This window comes from Bufo gargarizans, chromosome 8, assembly GCF_014858855.1.
Source record: "Bufo gargarizans isolate SCDJY-AF-19 chromosome 8, ASM1485885v1, whole genome shotgun sequence".
In the NCBI taxonomy this organism is placed as follows: Eukaryota; Metazoa; Chordata; class Amphibia; order Anura; family Bufonidae; genus Bufo; species Bufo gargarizans.
This window is the reverse complement of record NC_058087.1, coordinates 96,108,648-96,123,152: the sequence shown is the minus strand read 5'-3', so window position 1 is coordinate 96,123,152 and position 14,505 is coordinate 96,108,648. Positions and strand designations below refer to the sequence as shown.

General features: G+C 42.4%; 1 protein-coding gene across 1 annotated transcript in view; it reads left to right on the top strand.

The window, feature by feature from the left end:
• Positions 1-14,505, top strand: part of PTH2R (parathyroid hormone 2 receptor) — a 1,033,981-nt gene that overhangs the window by 134,774 nt on the left and 884,702 nt on the right. Inside the window, exon 3 of the mRNA XM_044303853.1 lies at positions 10,132-10,253. Within this exon, the coding sequence (XP_044159788.1) occupies positions 10,134-10,253 (120 nt within the window). The 5' untranslated portion in view covers positions 10,132-10,133. The remainder of the gene's footprint in view (positions 1-10,131; positions 10,254-14,505) is intronic.

Here is a 14,505-nt window from a genome sequence, read left to right as displayed (position 1 = left end):
TTATGTGAAGACTCCATGAAAAATATGCTGATGGCCTTGCACCAGTCCTTGCGTGCAGACATGGCAGGGTTGATTAACCCCTTGGCTTCCAAAGTCAAAGAGACTTCTGACAAGCTACTGCATGTGGAGAATAAAATGGCGGACTTTGCCACTTCACAAAACAACATTATTGATGCTCACAATGATCTGGCGGATGAGCTAGAAAGTGTTAAGAGTAAACTGGCTGATATGGAGGATCGTTCCAGAAGGAACAATGTGAAATTCCGGGGTATCCCAGAAGATATAGCGCCCCGAGATTTACAGGCGTATCTCAAAAGCCTCATAAAAGCGCTGCTGCCTACAATACCAGTCCCTGACATGATTATAGATAGAGCGCACAGACTTCCGAAACCACCACATCTTAGTGCTGATGTACCCAGGGATACGATTGCTCGGATCCATTTCTTCCATACTAAGGAAGCCTTAATGATGGCAGCCAGGAACTGCAATAAACTGCCTGCTCCTTTCCAAACAGTCAGACTGTTCGCAGATCTCTCCATGGCGACACTGAGACAAAGGAGAGAACTGCAACCGATCACCTTGGCGCTTAGGGATAATGACATTCCGTATAAGTGGGGATATCCGCAGAAATTACTGATCCGTAAAGATGGAAAAACCTATGTAGTGAAGACTGTCTCTGATGGACGAGATCTACTGTTGTCATGGGACATTTCTCCCCAGATGGAAAGAAGAGAGAATCGATTCCGGAATGATAGAACATCAGCATCTGGTACTGGGGAGGTCTGATTTTTCTACGCTGAATCTGCAAGTTCTCTGATACAACATCATGGGACTATTACCAATATGGCGCCATAGTCGACGGAGGCTATTACCATGGAGACCAGGCTGCGTTATTCAGAAGGGATCTGTTGTCTAACCTTTTATTTTTAGGTGCGGTCTCTATGCTGCAGGTCTCCGTGTATTTGTGATTCCTCTCAGCCTCACTTGTGGACTTACGCCACCTTTGTCGCACAGACAGATCATATCGTCTGATGTTTAATTCCTTCTTCTGTTATTCCTAACCTGAGTACTTATCTTCACTACTTGCCACTTTAACCATCTCTCTGTGGCTATTTGTTATTTTTGCTCATTGTTAGGCAGTTGCCTACTGTTACTGGAGTTGTCTTAACAATCTGTTATTGTCTGTCAAGCCGTTCTAAACTTGGTCCCTCCTTCCACTCATATGGGTCTTAAAGTACTATCGCTGAATGCTAAAGGACTTAATTGTCCACAGAAAAGGTCATATGTCTGGAAGGAGGCAGCCAAAGCTGGAGCGGACCTCATTTGTATCCAGGAAACCCATTTATTACAGGAGGATGCTAAGCGTGTGCATAATCGATCTTTCCCTTATATTTTGCATTCTCATTTTAGCAAGAAGTCTAGAGGGGTATTTATAGCTGTCAAGAACTCAGTGGCCTTTACTACCATTTCCTCCAAAGTGGACCCCAACGGCCGATACATCATCCTGGTATGTTCCATCAATAACATCACATACACGATAGTTAATGTCTATGCGCCTAACAATCGCCAAATTACTTTTCTGAGGAAATTACTGAAACAGCTTAATTCCTTGAAACAGGGGAAGGTGATTGTCTGCGGGGATTTTAACCTGGTGATGGATCGGTCGTTGGACACTTCTAATTTAACCCGGCGCTCTGGAGGGGACTTAGCATCTCTCTTTCATGCAGAAGGACTCATTGATGTGTGGAGGGCTCAACATAGTATGGAAAGGGATTATACGTTTTTCTCTGCTCCTCATCTCTCATACTCGCGCATAGACATGTTTCTCGTAGATCAAGCCACCTTATTACACACGATTTCATCTGATATTGGGCTCATTCAGTGGTCTGATCATGCCCCCATACTATTGACAGTTGAGGATATGTATCAGTTCCCCCGCGCTCCCATATGGCGTAATGACACGTATTTATTCTCCAACCCTGATACCATTAAAGAGCTGTCTGCTGAGTTGCAGGAATTCTTCAGTTTCAATGTGGGCTCAGTTACAGATAAATATGTTTTGTGGCAGTCCCATAAAGCTTTTATTAGAGGTTCCCTGATTAGATTAAAATGCAAACTGCGGAAAATTAGAGAAAGGGAGATATCTCAACTGCTTAAATCTATTGCGGAGCTAGAGAATCGTAATAAATCATTACCTACACCTCAAGTGTCTTCCTTGCTGAAGGCAGAGAGAGAGAAGTTAGGAAGTTTGTTGGCACGTGACTATTCCAGATCCCTGCTCAGGATGAAGTCGAGATATTATGCTCAGGGGAATAGGGCTGGCAAGCTACTGGCTAATCAACTCAAGGCCCAGCAAACTAAATCAAAAATCCTATTTCTTATACACCCGACCTCCAAAGCGAAACTTCTAGATCCTAGAGACATTGCTGAACAATTCCGTAGCTATTATCATAGCCTTTATAACCTTAAAGAAACAGTTACCTTGCCTGACAATTATCCTGAACTAGTGGAGAACTTTCTGAATCACTCAAATTTACCTACCCTCTCTCCGGGCCAGCTCCTTTCGTTAAATGCCCCCCTCACGTCCCTTGAACTCCAAAAACTAGTGACCACTTTACCTTCTGGTAAGTCCCCAGGCCCGGACGGGTTGTCTAATGAATACTATAGACACTTTCTTCCTGTACTATCCCCTTATGTACTAGACATTTTCAATAGTGCTCTTGAGGGAACCCCATTCCCACCTGAGATGCTCACGGCCCTTATTGTTACTTTACCGAAGCCTGGTAAGTCCCCTGACACTCCCCAAAATTTCAGACCGATCTCGCTGTTGAATTCAGATATCAAACTTTTCGCCAAGTTGATTGCCAGTAGATTGTCGGCTATTCTTCCTTCCCTGATTAAAGATGACCAGACAGGATTTGTTAAGGGTCGCATTTCATCAGATAATACCAGGAGATTGATTAATCTGTTTGACCACGCGGAGTGCAATAATCTCCAAATGCTAGCGGTGACGCTGGATGCTGAGAAAGCGTTCGACCGTCTACATTGGTCGTTCGCGTTCTCAGTCCTCCGTAAGATGGGGTTTCAGGGCAACATTTTAAACACATTCTCTAGCTTATATGCCTCCCCCATGGCCAAGGTATGGGTTAACGGGGTGTTGTCGGCCCCCTTCCAAATTACCAATGGGTCCCGTCAAGGGTGTCCCCTGTCACCCTTATTGTTCATTTTGGCTCTAGAGCCATTAGCACAACACATTAGGAAAGCTCCCCTAGTTCAAGGAATAAATATTGGGGGAAGAGACCATAGAATCTCGTTATATGCAGACGATATCATCCTCACATTGTCGAGCCCTCTCCAGTCATTGAGATCCGCATTTGACATAATAGCGCATTTTGGCGCACTTTCATATTACAAGATCAATAACTCCAAGTCACAAGCCCTTCTAATTAATATCTCTCAGGCGGATGCCAGAGAGTTAAAATCCAGTTTTTCCCTAGATTGGCAGGATACGGAGCTCCCGTACTTGGGGATTAAGCTGACATATCCCTGCTCTCTTTTATACAAGCAAAACTACGAGCCTCTCCTTGACACCCTGACATCCGATTTTTCCCTTTACTCCATGAAGGATATATCATGGGTTGGGAGAGTAGCAGCGTTTCAGATGATGACGCTCCCTAAACTGATTTACATATTTAGAGCTCTCCCTATCTCGACTCCTGACCGATTTTTTCGGAAGGCGCAAGCAATATTATCCAAATATATTTGGAAATCATCTAAACCCAGAATTGCCCAAAAGCAGCTTTTCCTAAGGAAGAAAGCTGGTGGTTTAGGATTGCCCTGTATAAGGGATTATCACAAGGCTATTGGTTTATCTTTGGCAAGGGAATGGTGGGATAGAGACTGCGACAAAGCGCGGCATCAAATTGAGTCCCATTCAATTAAGGGGGGTTCGTTGAGAGATCTGCTTATTAACATACTGTGGGAGGGAAAGGTGCCTGACCTTTCCCTCCGGACAGTGAAACATGTGGGGATTCTTTGGCTGCAATTTCATAGTATGTGTGCAGACTCAACTGATACCTTGTTCTCGCATGTAGATACCCGTTCACTTGAGTGGATTTTGAAAGATATCAATCTTAGCAGATGGCGAGATCGGGGGTTCGAAAAAGTCTCTCAACTTATTGGGCCTGAGGGTGTCCTCTCGTTTAACAATGTTCAACAGTTGTTCCAGCTTTCAGCTGGAGAGGTGTTTAACTACCTTAGGGTGAAGCACTTACTGGAGTCAGTTGCATCTAAGCCTCCCTCTGTACACATGGGGATTGTTCAGATTTATCAATCCCGTAACTTATTAAAGACAGGGGCAACTGGAAGGATATATGAATGTATGGGAGATAAATCTAAGTTTGTTAAATCCAAGTCGTTTCTGAACTGGGAGCGTGACTTAGGGTGTACGTTCTCCGGAGTGGATTGGACCTATGCAATAGGTTTCTTGACCTCTAACTTTAAATGTGTTACACATTATGAAGCTGGGGTCAAGACGCTTCTAAGTTGGTACTTTACGCCCAAGAGGCTACATGTCATTTACCCTGCTTCTTCCCCTTTGTGTTGGAGGGGATGTGGAGCTGTGGGCTCATTGCTCCATGTTTTATGGGCATGCCCGGTTATCACAGAGTTCTGGAAACGGGTGTTCGAGCTACTGAGGGAATTATCTGACCATGACACTCCCCCTTCCGCGGAGCTTGCTCTTCTATTTTTGGGTATTCAACGTGTTCATCCACCTTATAGACCCATCACAGGGCGGGTCTTACTCGGGGCTAAATTAGTCATAACCCGCCATTGGAAAAAAGTGGTCTCCCCGGATATTTCAGAAGTGATAGCGGAATTGAATAACAACTGTCGGTTTGAAAAAATGGTTCCTTCTACAATACTCCCTCCTGCTAAACATAGGTATATCTGGGGTCCTTGGATTGCACACTCAAAATTCTCCCATTGAGTGACTCTTACAAGTGGTGTTCCTATAAAAGAGGATGCCTGGAGCCATTCTAGGGTATTTTTTTTTATTTGGGTCCCTCCTGTAGTTTAGCCTACGGATATGACAGACACGTTATTGTATGTATTAGTTATGGCGCCTTGGTGTCTACTTGATAGCACTTACTTGACGTGCCTTTGTCCGTTTGATGATATATTTCATTATAATTTTGTTTTACTTATTTTTGATTGTGGTTCTGTATATCAGTGTTATGCCATACTGTCCATAATAATGGAAAATTGTGACTGACTTAACCTCGTTGGTGGTTGCATCCACCTTGACATGTCTATATACAACTTTGATATGCTGATACTTTTGTTGGAAAAGAAAACTTCAATAAAAATGTTGAAATCAAAAGAGCTCAGCGGTGAACTAGCAAAACTTTTAACAGATTTATTTGACCAATCACTGGCAACAGGAGTCGTCCCAGAAGATTGGAAAATAGCAAATGTTGTGCCCATTCACAAGAAAGGTAGTAGGGAGGAATCGGGCAACTATAGGCCAGTAAGCTTGACATCAATAGTGGGGAAATTAATGGAAACCATACTTAAGGAGAGAATTGTGGAACATCTAAAATCCCATGGATTGAAAGATGAAAAACAGCATGGGTTTACTTCAGGGAGATCATGTCAAACTAATCTTATAGATTTTTTTGATTTGGTGGCTAAAATAATAAATGGAGGAGGTGCAGTAGACATCGCTTATCTAGACTTTAGTAGGGCTTTTGATACTGTCCCATAAAGAAGGTTTATCAATAAAGTGCAGTCTTTGGGCTTGGACTCCCATATTTTTGAATGGATTGGGCAGTGGCTGAGGGACAGGCAACAGAGGGTTGTAGTCAATGGAGTATATTCAGACCAAGGTCTTGTTACCAGTTTGGTACCTCAGGGATATGTTCTGGGACCCATATTGTTTAATATCTTTATCAGCGAAATTGCAGAAGGCCTCAATGATAAGGTGTGTCTTTTTTGCTGATGACACAAAGATTTGTAACGGGGTTGATGTTCCTGGAGGGATACGCCAAATGGAAAAGGACTTAGGAAAACTAGAGGAATGGTCAAAAATCTGGCAACTAAAATTTAATGTTGATAAGTGCAAGATAATGCACCTGGGACGTAAAAACCCAAGAGCAGAATATAAAATCAGTGATACAGTCCTAACCTCAGTATCTGAGGAAAGGGATTTAGGGATCATTATTTCAGAAGACTTAAAGGTAGGCAGACAATGTCACAGAGCAGCAGGAAATGCTAGCAGAATGTTTGGGTGTATAGGGAGAGGAATTGCCAGTAGAAAGAGGGAGGTGCTCATGCCGCTCTACAGAGCACTAGTGAGACCTCATTTGGAGTATTGTGCTCAGTACTGGAGACCATATCTCCAGAAGGATGTTGATACTTTGGAGAGAGTTCAGAGAAGAGCTACTAAACTAGTACATGGATTTCAGGATAAAACTTACCAGGAAAGATTAAAGGACCTTAACATGTATAGCTTGGAAGAAAGACGAGACAGAAGGGATATGATGGAAACCTTTAAATACATAAAGGGAATCAACAAGGTGAAAGAGGAGAGAATATTTAAAAGGCGAAAAACGCCTACAAGAGGACATAGTTTTAAATTAGAGTGACAACGGTTTAAAAGTAATATCAGGAAGTATTACTTTACTGAGAGAGTAGTGGATACATGGAATAGCCTTCCTGCAGAAGTGGTGGCTGCAAATACAGTGGAGGAGTTTAAGCATGCATGGGATAGGCATAAGGCCATCCTTCATATAAGATAGGGCCAGGGGCTATCCATAGTATTTAGCATATTGGGCAGACTGGATGAGCCAAATGGTTCTTATCTGCTGACACATTCTATGTTTCTATATGAATGTAGATAAATAGGGTCAGCACATAATCTTTGTGTGCGCCGCAGCAGGAACACATTGATGAAGGCTGGATGGGCCGAAACACATACTACTGATATATACCTGTTTAAATAAATAAGCATATGAATTGGAAACATTCACCACGTGCCGGGATTTGATTTTGTTACATATACTGTATGAGACCTACCAGAAAGGCCGGGAACTCCTCCTACTGGTAAGTGACAGTTCTTTAGCAATGCGACGCACAGACCTGTCACTTACCAGTAGGTGGAGCTCCCGGCCAGACACGAACATCGCAGCAGCAAGCAGGTAACTATGAATCTTCTACTATTGTACTATTGCTAAGTAACCATGGCAACCAGGACTGCAGTAGAGTCCTGGTTGCCATGGTTACCGATCAGAGCCCCAGCGATTAAACTGGGACTCCGATCGGAACTACGCTGCCACCAATGATCGGGGGAAGGGGGGGTGGAGATGGGAGGCCGCACACTGCCACCAATGTTGTTACTGCTATAGAGGGAGGGGGGCCCGATGGGGGGCGCACACTGGCCACCAAGCTATTATTACAATAGAGGGAGGGAGGGAGGGGGGGCGCACTGGCCACCAATGATATTCAAACTGGGGAGGGGGGGGTCTGCCCCCTGCTGCCTGGCAGCCCTGAGCTCTTACAGGGGGATATGATAGTACAATTAACCCCTTCAGGTGCCGCACCTGAAGGGGTTAATTGTGCTGATCACGGTCCCCTGTAAGAGATCGGGTGCTGCCAGGCAGCAGGGGGCAGTCTTGTACACAGTTTGTAGTGTATTCTAACTAGAAGCGTCACCATCACCATGGGAACGCTTCTGTATTAGAATATACTGTCAGATATGAGTTTTCACGAAGTGAAAACTTAGATCTGAAAAAGCTTTTATGCAGACGGATCTTCGGATCCGTCTGTATGAAAGCAACCTACGGCCACGGACACGGATGCCAATCTTGTGTGCATCTGTGTTCTTTCACGGACCCATTGACTTGAACCGTTGTCCATCAAAAAAATAGGACAGGATACACGGATCACGGCCTCGGCAGCAAAACGGTGCATTTTCCGATTTTTTTCCACAGACCCATTGAAAGTCAATGGGTTCGCGAAAAAAAACGGAAAAACGGCACAACGGCCACGGATGCACACAACGGTCGTGTGCATGAGGCCTTAGCTGCATTGCACATGGACCAAATCTTAAAATTGGGTTGAGCAGTAAGAAAAAATAAATTCAGTATAAATATGAATTTAAACCAAGCAAACAATATCCAAAGAAAATCTCCCAAACCTTAGTTCTTATGTCCTTGTGTTGAACTATGGTGTAGTATTAAACTGTGCACCTATTGCATACTTGCAGTTTACTGTACTCTTGCAAACCTTGCTCCACTCAGTAAAACTCATTTGCAGTCTATGTGGCTTGAGGTGTTGACACTTCAGTACACATGAAAAAACTCCATGGTCACTGGTAAATCAGAAACTGCAGTCAGTGCTGCGGAATCAACTTTCATTTTTTGAACAGCCTCAATCTGCTCAGAACTTGTTGGGATCAACCTGGGGCTATAGAAGTATTGCTCCTTGAGGGAAATACTCCTATAATATACCATCTTTTGGAGCATGCAATATATTGTTTTTTTCCTTTTCGATTCTAGATGAAGGTATAGTATAAGCCCATCAATTAATATTGCTCTTGCATACGTCTATTTAATCCATGAACTTGAAACACATAAGCATTTAAAGTATGACAAAATGACCATGTAGTCAAACAAGTAGAAAGGATAAAAACAATTTGAATAAATTTGGAATATACCATATTTTATTTTTCATACCAATGAGTGGAAGAGAAAAGCATACAATCTGTAACAATTGAATTTCCTCTATGGCAATAGAACAAAACGCTATTGTAAACATAGTATATTATCAATACTAGTAGTAATAATTTCCAGACCTTTTTAGTGAAGGTGATATTGGGTGATTTATTGGCATAGATTAGAGTTTTACTTTTCAGTACAAAAATATCAATAAAATATTTTAGTTATCCTTTGTTCATATCAGGCATACATTTTTTAAAACTTGGCCTAAAACTGATGGGAGCATAGGAGCTCATTTACGAAAGACCGTAATTTTCAAACTGAAATATACAGCAATTACTGTATAATTTAGACTTTAGACGTGTGAATCATTGGAAATATGTCTGACCAATGTGGCCCTCTCCCTTCAGTTAAAGGGGTATTCTCATCTTGCTAAATCATCCTGAGCTGCAGTTACAGCAGAAATCACTTCCTGGTTTGAGGCTTCTAAAGCTGGGCGGGCTTAGAAAGCTAGAGTGAAGGCCAGCCAAGCCTCCTTATAGCTCACACTGAGAGCTCGTTCATGTGGATAGTATGATAGTATTGTCCCCAGCGTCCCTGCACTACATAACATTGTGCCCAGCGTCCCTGCAAAACATGGCATTGTGCCCAGTGTCCCTGCACTAAATCACATTGTGCCCAGTGTCCCTGCAATAAATCACATTGTGCCCAGCTTCCCTAAACTAAATTACATTGGCCCCAGCGTCCCTGCAATAAATTACATTGTGCCCAGCGTCCCTACTCTATATATTTTACCCCCTTTGATAGTTCTAATAAATCAAATTGTTGGTGGATAAGTGGTTGAGATTCTCCTGGCACTTACATATGCTGTCTGTGCACCTCCTCGCTCCTATGGGCACCCTCTCTCTCTCTCCGACGCTCGCCTGGAAGGCCGCACTGCATACAGAGCAAGCGGCTCTGTATCAGACACGGCAGAGAAGAAATTAGATCAGCGCATGCGCGGCTAGTGAGACTGACTGGCCGTCTGGGTGAACAGTAAGTGCGGTCTGCACAAGGAGCGGGTTTCTAAATGTAAACAATGCTGTAAGAGGGAAATCATTTTTCATAATGGCTGCAATATGAATAATATAACCTAATTGCAAAAATAGTCTATGGCACTAGGGGAATTTTTTTTAGCTATGATCTTAAAGATGAGAATACCCCTTTAAGCTCTGTCTACTTTTAAAAAAAAAGTAGCAAAAGTTATAAAATTTTGTATTCCAGAAAATGGATGTAAAAAAACCACTAAACTATGTTAAAATATGCTTACAATAATGCATCTCTATATGCATCATATTTCTATTATTATTCATAGTGAAAACTGTATATAGTATAATATACATTAATAATTCTTATACATGGTCTATTTTTCTAGGAATGGTTTATCGAAAGTGCAATATAAACGGAACATGGGACTTTGTACAAAACTCCAACAGATCATTTTCCAACTATTCTGAGTGCATCCGCTTCCTGGAGCCTGAAATGAGCCATAGCAAAGTAAATATATTTAGCTTACAAATATGTTTATTTCATAAAACCCAATTTTTAAATCATTGGTGTCTACTGAGATGTGACTGCTGTAATGTTTAGTTGTTCCTCCTCTGCATCTTCTTACTGATCCCTCGAGAAATAGTCATGATTAGAGATGAGCGAATTGATTCAAATCGAAAAAATGTATATAGTTGTATCCGAATCCGAATTTTAAGGGGGGGGGGGGGGAGTGCATAATGGATAGTGCAGCAATATATGTGTACAATGTGTGTTTTTCAATCCAGAGGGTAGCGTTTTAAATCTCTGAGTAAAAGCATTGGAAATAAAATAGTTCAAAATCAGGCATAGGGCATCTCCAGACAGCTCAAATGGTTTTTGCTTTGCCAAAATAGCAATATAAGTGTACAACACATGTTTTAGAATGCAGAGGGTAGCGTTTTAAATCTCAGTAAAAACTGCTTAAATGGTAGATCAAAATCTGGGACAGGGCATCTCCATATAGTTCAATTTTTATTTTATTTTTTAAATAGTGATACAAGTGTGCAACATGTGTATTACAATACAGAGGGTAGTGTTTTAAATCTCTGAGTGAAAATAAAGTAAATAGTCTGAAATTTGTGACACGTCACAACACATTTGTGTTTTAAATCTCTGAGTAATAACAATAGGCCTAAACCTGTTAGTGGTACCAACATTGCATTATTTGCAAAGTAAATTGTCAGTAGCAGCGTCTTCAGCTTTTTTGTAAAAAGGGAAGATAATTTTATTGCGCCTCTCTGTCTTTAAGTTTTAGCAAACAGACTTCCAATCTGTTCCATACCATGTAACTGTGTAGATTAGGCCAGAAAATATAGAAGGGTTCCAAATGAAAGACCCAGGGCCAGGCCTTGTCCTCCCAGAGCCAGAATGTGGGTAGTCAGTCAGGGCAAATACCGAGCAGAAAATTGGGAGGGGGACCAACGAGCCCACAATATGTCATGGGGTAATGTGAATAACAGGTACACCAGACAAACTGACAGCATAGTATAACAGTCTAGGCCTGAAAGCTAGTGAAGGAGAGACGGTTACCTCCTAACAATCCCTGAGTCTCTCCCTGACTCCTAATAGTATGTGCAGGTCCTGATGGTGGACGAACACATACATTCGAACTTGGACCCTGCTAATACTATAGCAAACTCTAGATTAGGGAATGGGGAATGAGACTGCCAGCACCTTTCCACACTAAAGGGGTCAGTGTCTCCCTGAGACCTAGACTGACACAAACAACACAGAGCAAAAGCGGAACTTAGCTTGGGAAGAGTGAAGAACAAGGGCTCCACAAGCAACCAGCAGGAACTCCAGAAGGAAATATCAACCGCACAGTGAGAAGTCAGAGGCAGACTAAAATAGAGCCTCTAACCAGCAAACGAGCAGAACCTGTGGAGAGGTGGGATCCTACCAACAACAACAAACAGAAGGAAACATCCAGAACCTGTCAGACTCGTGTGCTACAAGTCTATCTGATCTTCTTAGATCTCTCACAGGCAGGCAATGACACCGTATCACAGTCTGATCAAAGTGGCAGGGAGGGTGAGGACTCCAATGATGATTGTGTGTTGGACAGGACCTGAGAGACAGATTGAGGTGTTGAGGAGGAGTTAACATCACAGGAATAGGGTGGTGACAGCAGCAGCAATAAAGAGCAGAGGCAATGTATGGCCACGAATCCCTAAAGAACTGCCAGGGCCATTTTTGCTTCGGGAACAGGTGATGCCTCTCACACTGTAGGTGTATTAGGTCCAGAATGTGCAGAGCTAAGCCAAACACAGCTGCCTCTAACTCTGCTTTAATATCTCCTGTTTGACAGTTTGTTTGTTTTTTCCACTTTCCACTTTCGGAAGATAGCAGCATTGCCCTGTGCAAGCTCTGCAAAAGTAAAATAAGCTATGGTCAGTCGTTGATCCACATGAAGCGGCATTACCCCATCCCATGGGAAAATAGAGTTGGCTGCCAACTACTGTAAGAAGATTTTCCTCCTTCTCCTGGTCTCCCTTATGGCAGCCAGTACGTGTCTTTCACATCGTTGTCCTCACTTTCTGTCTCTACCGCTCAGACTTCTCCTCCTCCATTCCATTATCATCCATCGATAATGCAATGTGTGGCCAGGAAACAAATTTACACACCTGGCCAAGTTGCTGGCAGCACAGTCAGTGCTGTGCCATTTTATTGAGTCTGCTGCCATTAGGGAGCTGATGATGTGCGTTCACAAACTTTGGAAGATGCCAAGTCAGAATTATTTCTCCCAAAAAGCCTTCCTGTTCCACAAAATCAGCAGTCATAGTGCCACTCCCACTCCCTACTTACTATCAAATGTGTAAAGTCAAATGCTGTCATGCAGTGTTGGAGCTGATTGACATGGGCAAGAGTAGCTATACAGGTAAGCAGTTTCTAAAGTACATCAAGCAGCAAACATCCCACTGACTGTCACATTGCCAACTCCAACTTGGCATGGTGGTCAGTGACAATGGGAGCAACATTGTGGTTTCCCTGAACCTTGGATAAATAACACATGCTGTCTGCATGGTGCACGTGATAAAGCTAGTAGTGCAACGCTTTTTTTTAAAAGTGCACTGTCTTGTGCAAGGTGCTGGCAATGTCTATGAGACTGTTATTGCATTTAAGTCATTCTTACATGGTGAAGAATGCCCTCCTGGACTTGCAGAGTCATAATGTTTTGCTGTTATACTGCTTAATCCGCGATTAGTGTTGGGCACGAATATTTGAATTGCTAATTTGAATCGCCATTTCAAGAATTCACAAAGATTTCGACTATGGTGCTATATATTCCTATTCTTGAATATTCAAGATTTGTTTTCATCAGTACCCTCCCTTCTTGCTTGTGGGCTAAAGAGAAGGCTGCAATGTCTTTGTCTGAACTTAGCAACATCCCTAGCAACAAATTGGAAAGTTCCCAATCTCTTACTATATAAGCACCTTCCCAGCAGCCATTTTCTGTAGTTTTATGGAGTTCTGAGAAAGACAGCAGTGTCATTGCTGTGCTCTGTGCTTTACTGTTTAATTACATTAGATATATAGTTAGCTTATATACATAATACAGATAGTGGGAGATAGTCAGTGGATGTTAGATTGTGATATAGTGTAGCTGATAGGTTCCAGTGCAGGGTGTTAGGTAGTGTGATGCTGTTCTGCTGTCCATACATACATGCTACAGACATTGTGCTGTGATGTCACAAGTTCACAATACTTCACCAATCAGTATTATGTAGTCAGACCTGCCAAAATGTGAATTTGCTCGTATTGTACAAAAATATGTGCATCATTAATTGCCAATTTGCGCAATCACAAATATATTGGAGCACTCTATCTGCATATAAAGCTATTGTAATGTTATGCCGTGCCAACCATTTTCTCCAGTCTCAGGAAACTTCTAGCAGCTCGGAAAATGTAGCAACAATGACCCGCGCATATTACATTGGCAATTTTCTCAATCAAGAAAATAATTGCTAATTCAAAAATTTGTGAATATATGATGAATATTCAACCAAATAGTCGCTAAATATTGCAAATTTGAATATTGACCCCGCTGCTCATCACTATCCGCAATATTCCAAACAGCTGGAATTCAAACTTGTGCATGCTAGAGCATCTGAATGAGGAAAGAGGAAAACGGTGAATGATTTGATCATGCACCAGACTGCCTCAGAAGGAAGCATGTGTTGTTTCAAACCAAGAGAAAATGAAACTGTGCTGCTCTTAACTTCTAGGGAGAGTCTCGACCAAATCAAATGTATGGACAGTTCTCTGCTGCAGTCAATCGCTGATTAAAATCTGGTCTACAAAGACATATCTATTCTGATGAAGCAGAGGTGAAACCTCATGCTACTACAACATCACTACTCTGTGTTCGCCTCATGCTGCTGCCACCTTACCACTGTGTCACTGGGCCACTGTGTGGACTTCTCATGCTGTTCCCACCCTCCCCACTCCATGACTGGGCCACTATTTTGCATTTTGGCCTGGTTGACATCATAATTTATTTAACCTTTCTTATGATCTGTTAGAAGAAATAAAAAATGAGACACAAAGGATCATGTCGATGTAGCAGCTGTAAGGCCTGTATGACATTGTCCCTCTTTTGCATCAGAATTGGCTTATGATTTGGTAGCCAAAAGCGAGAGTGGGTAAAAAACAAAATACATGCAAATATTCCATTCACGTGTCATCTCGTTTTGGATCCACTCCTTGGCTTTAGCAATAA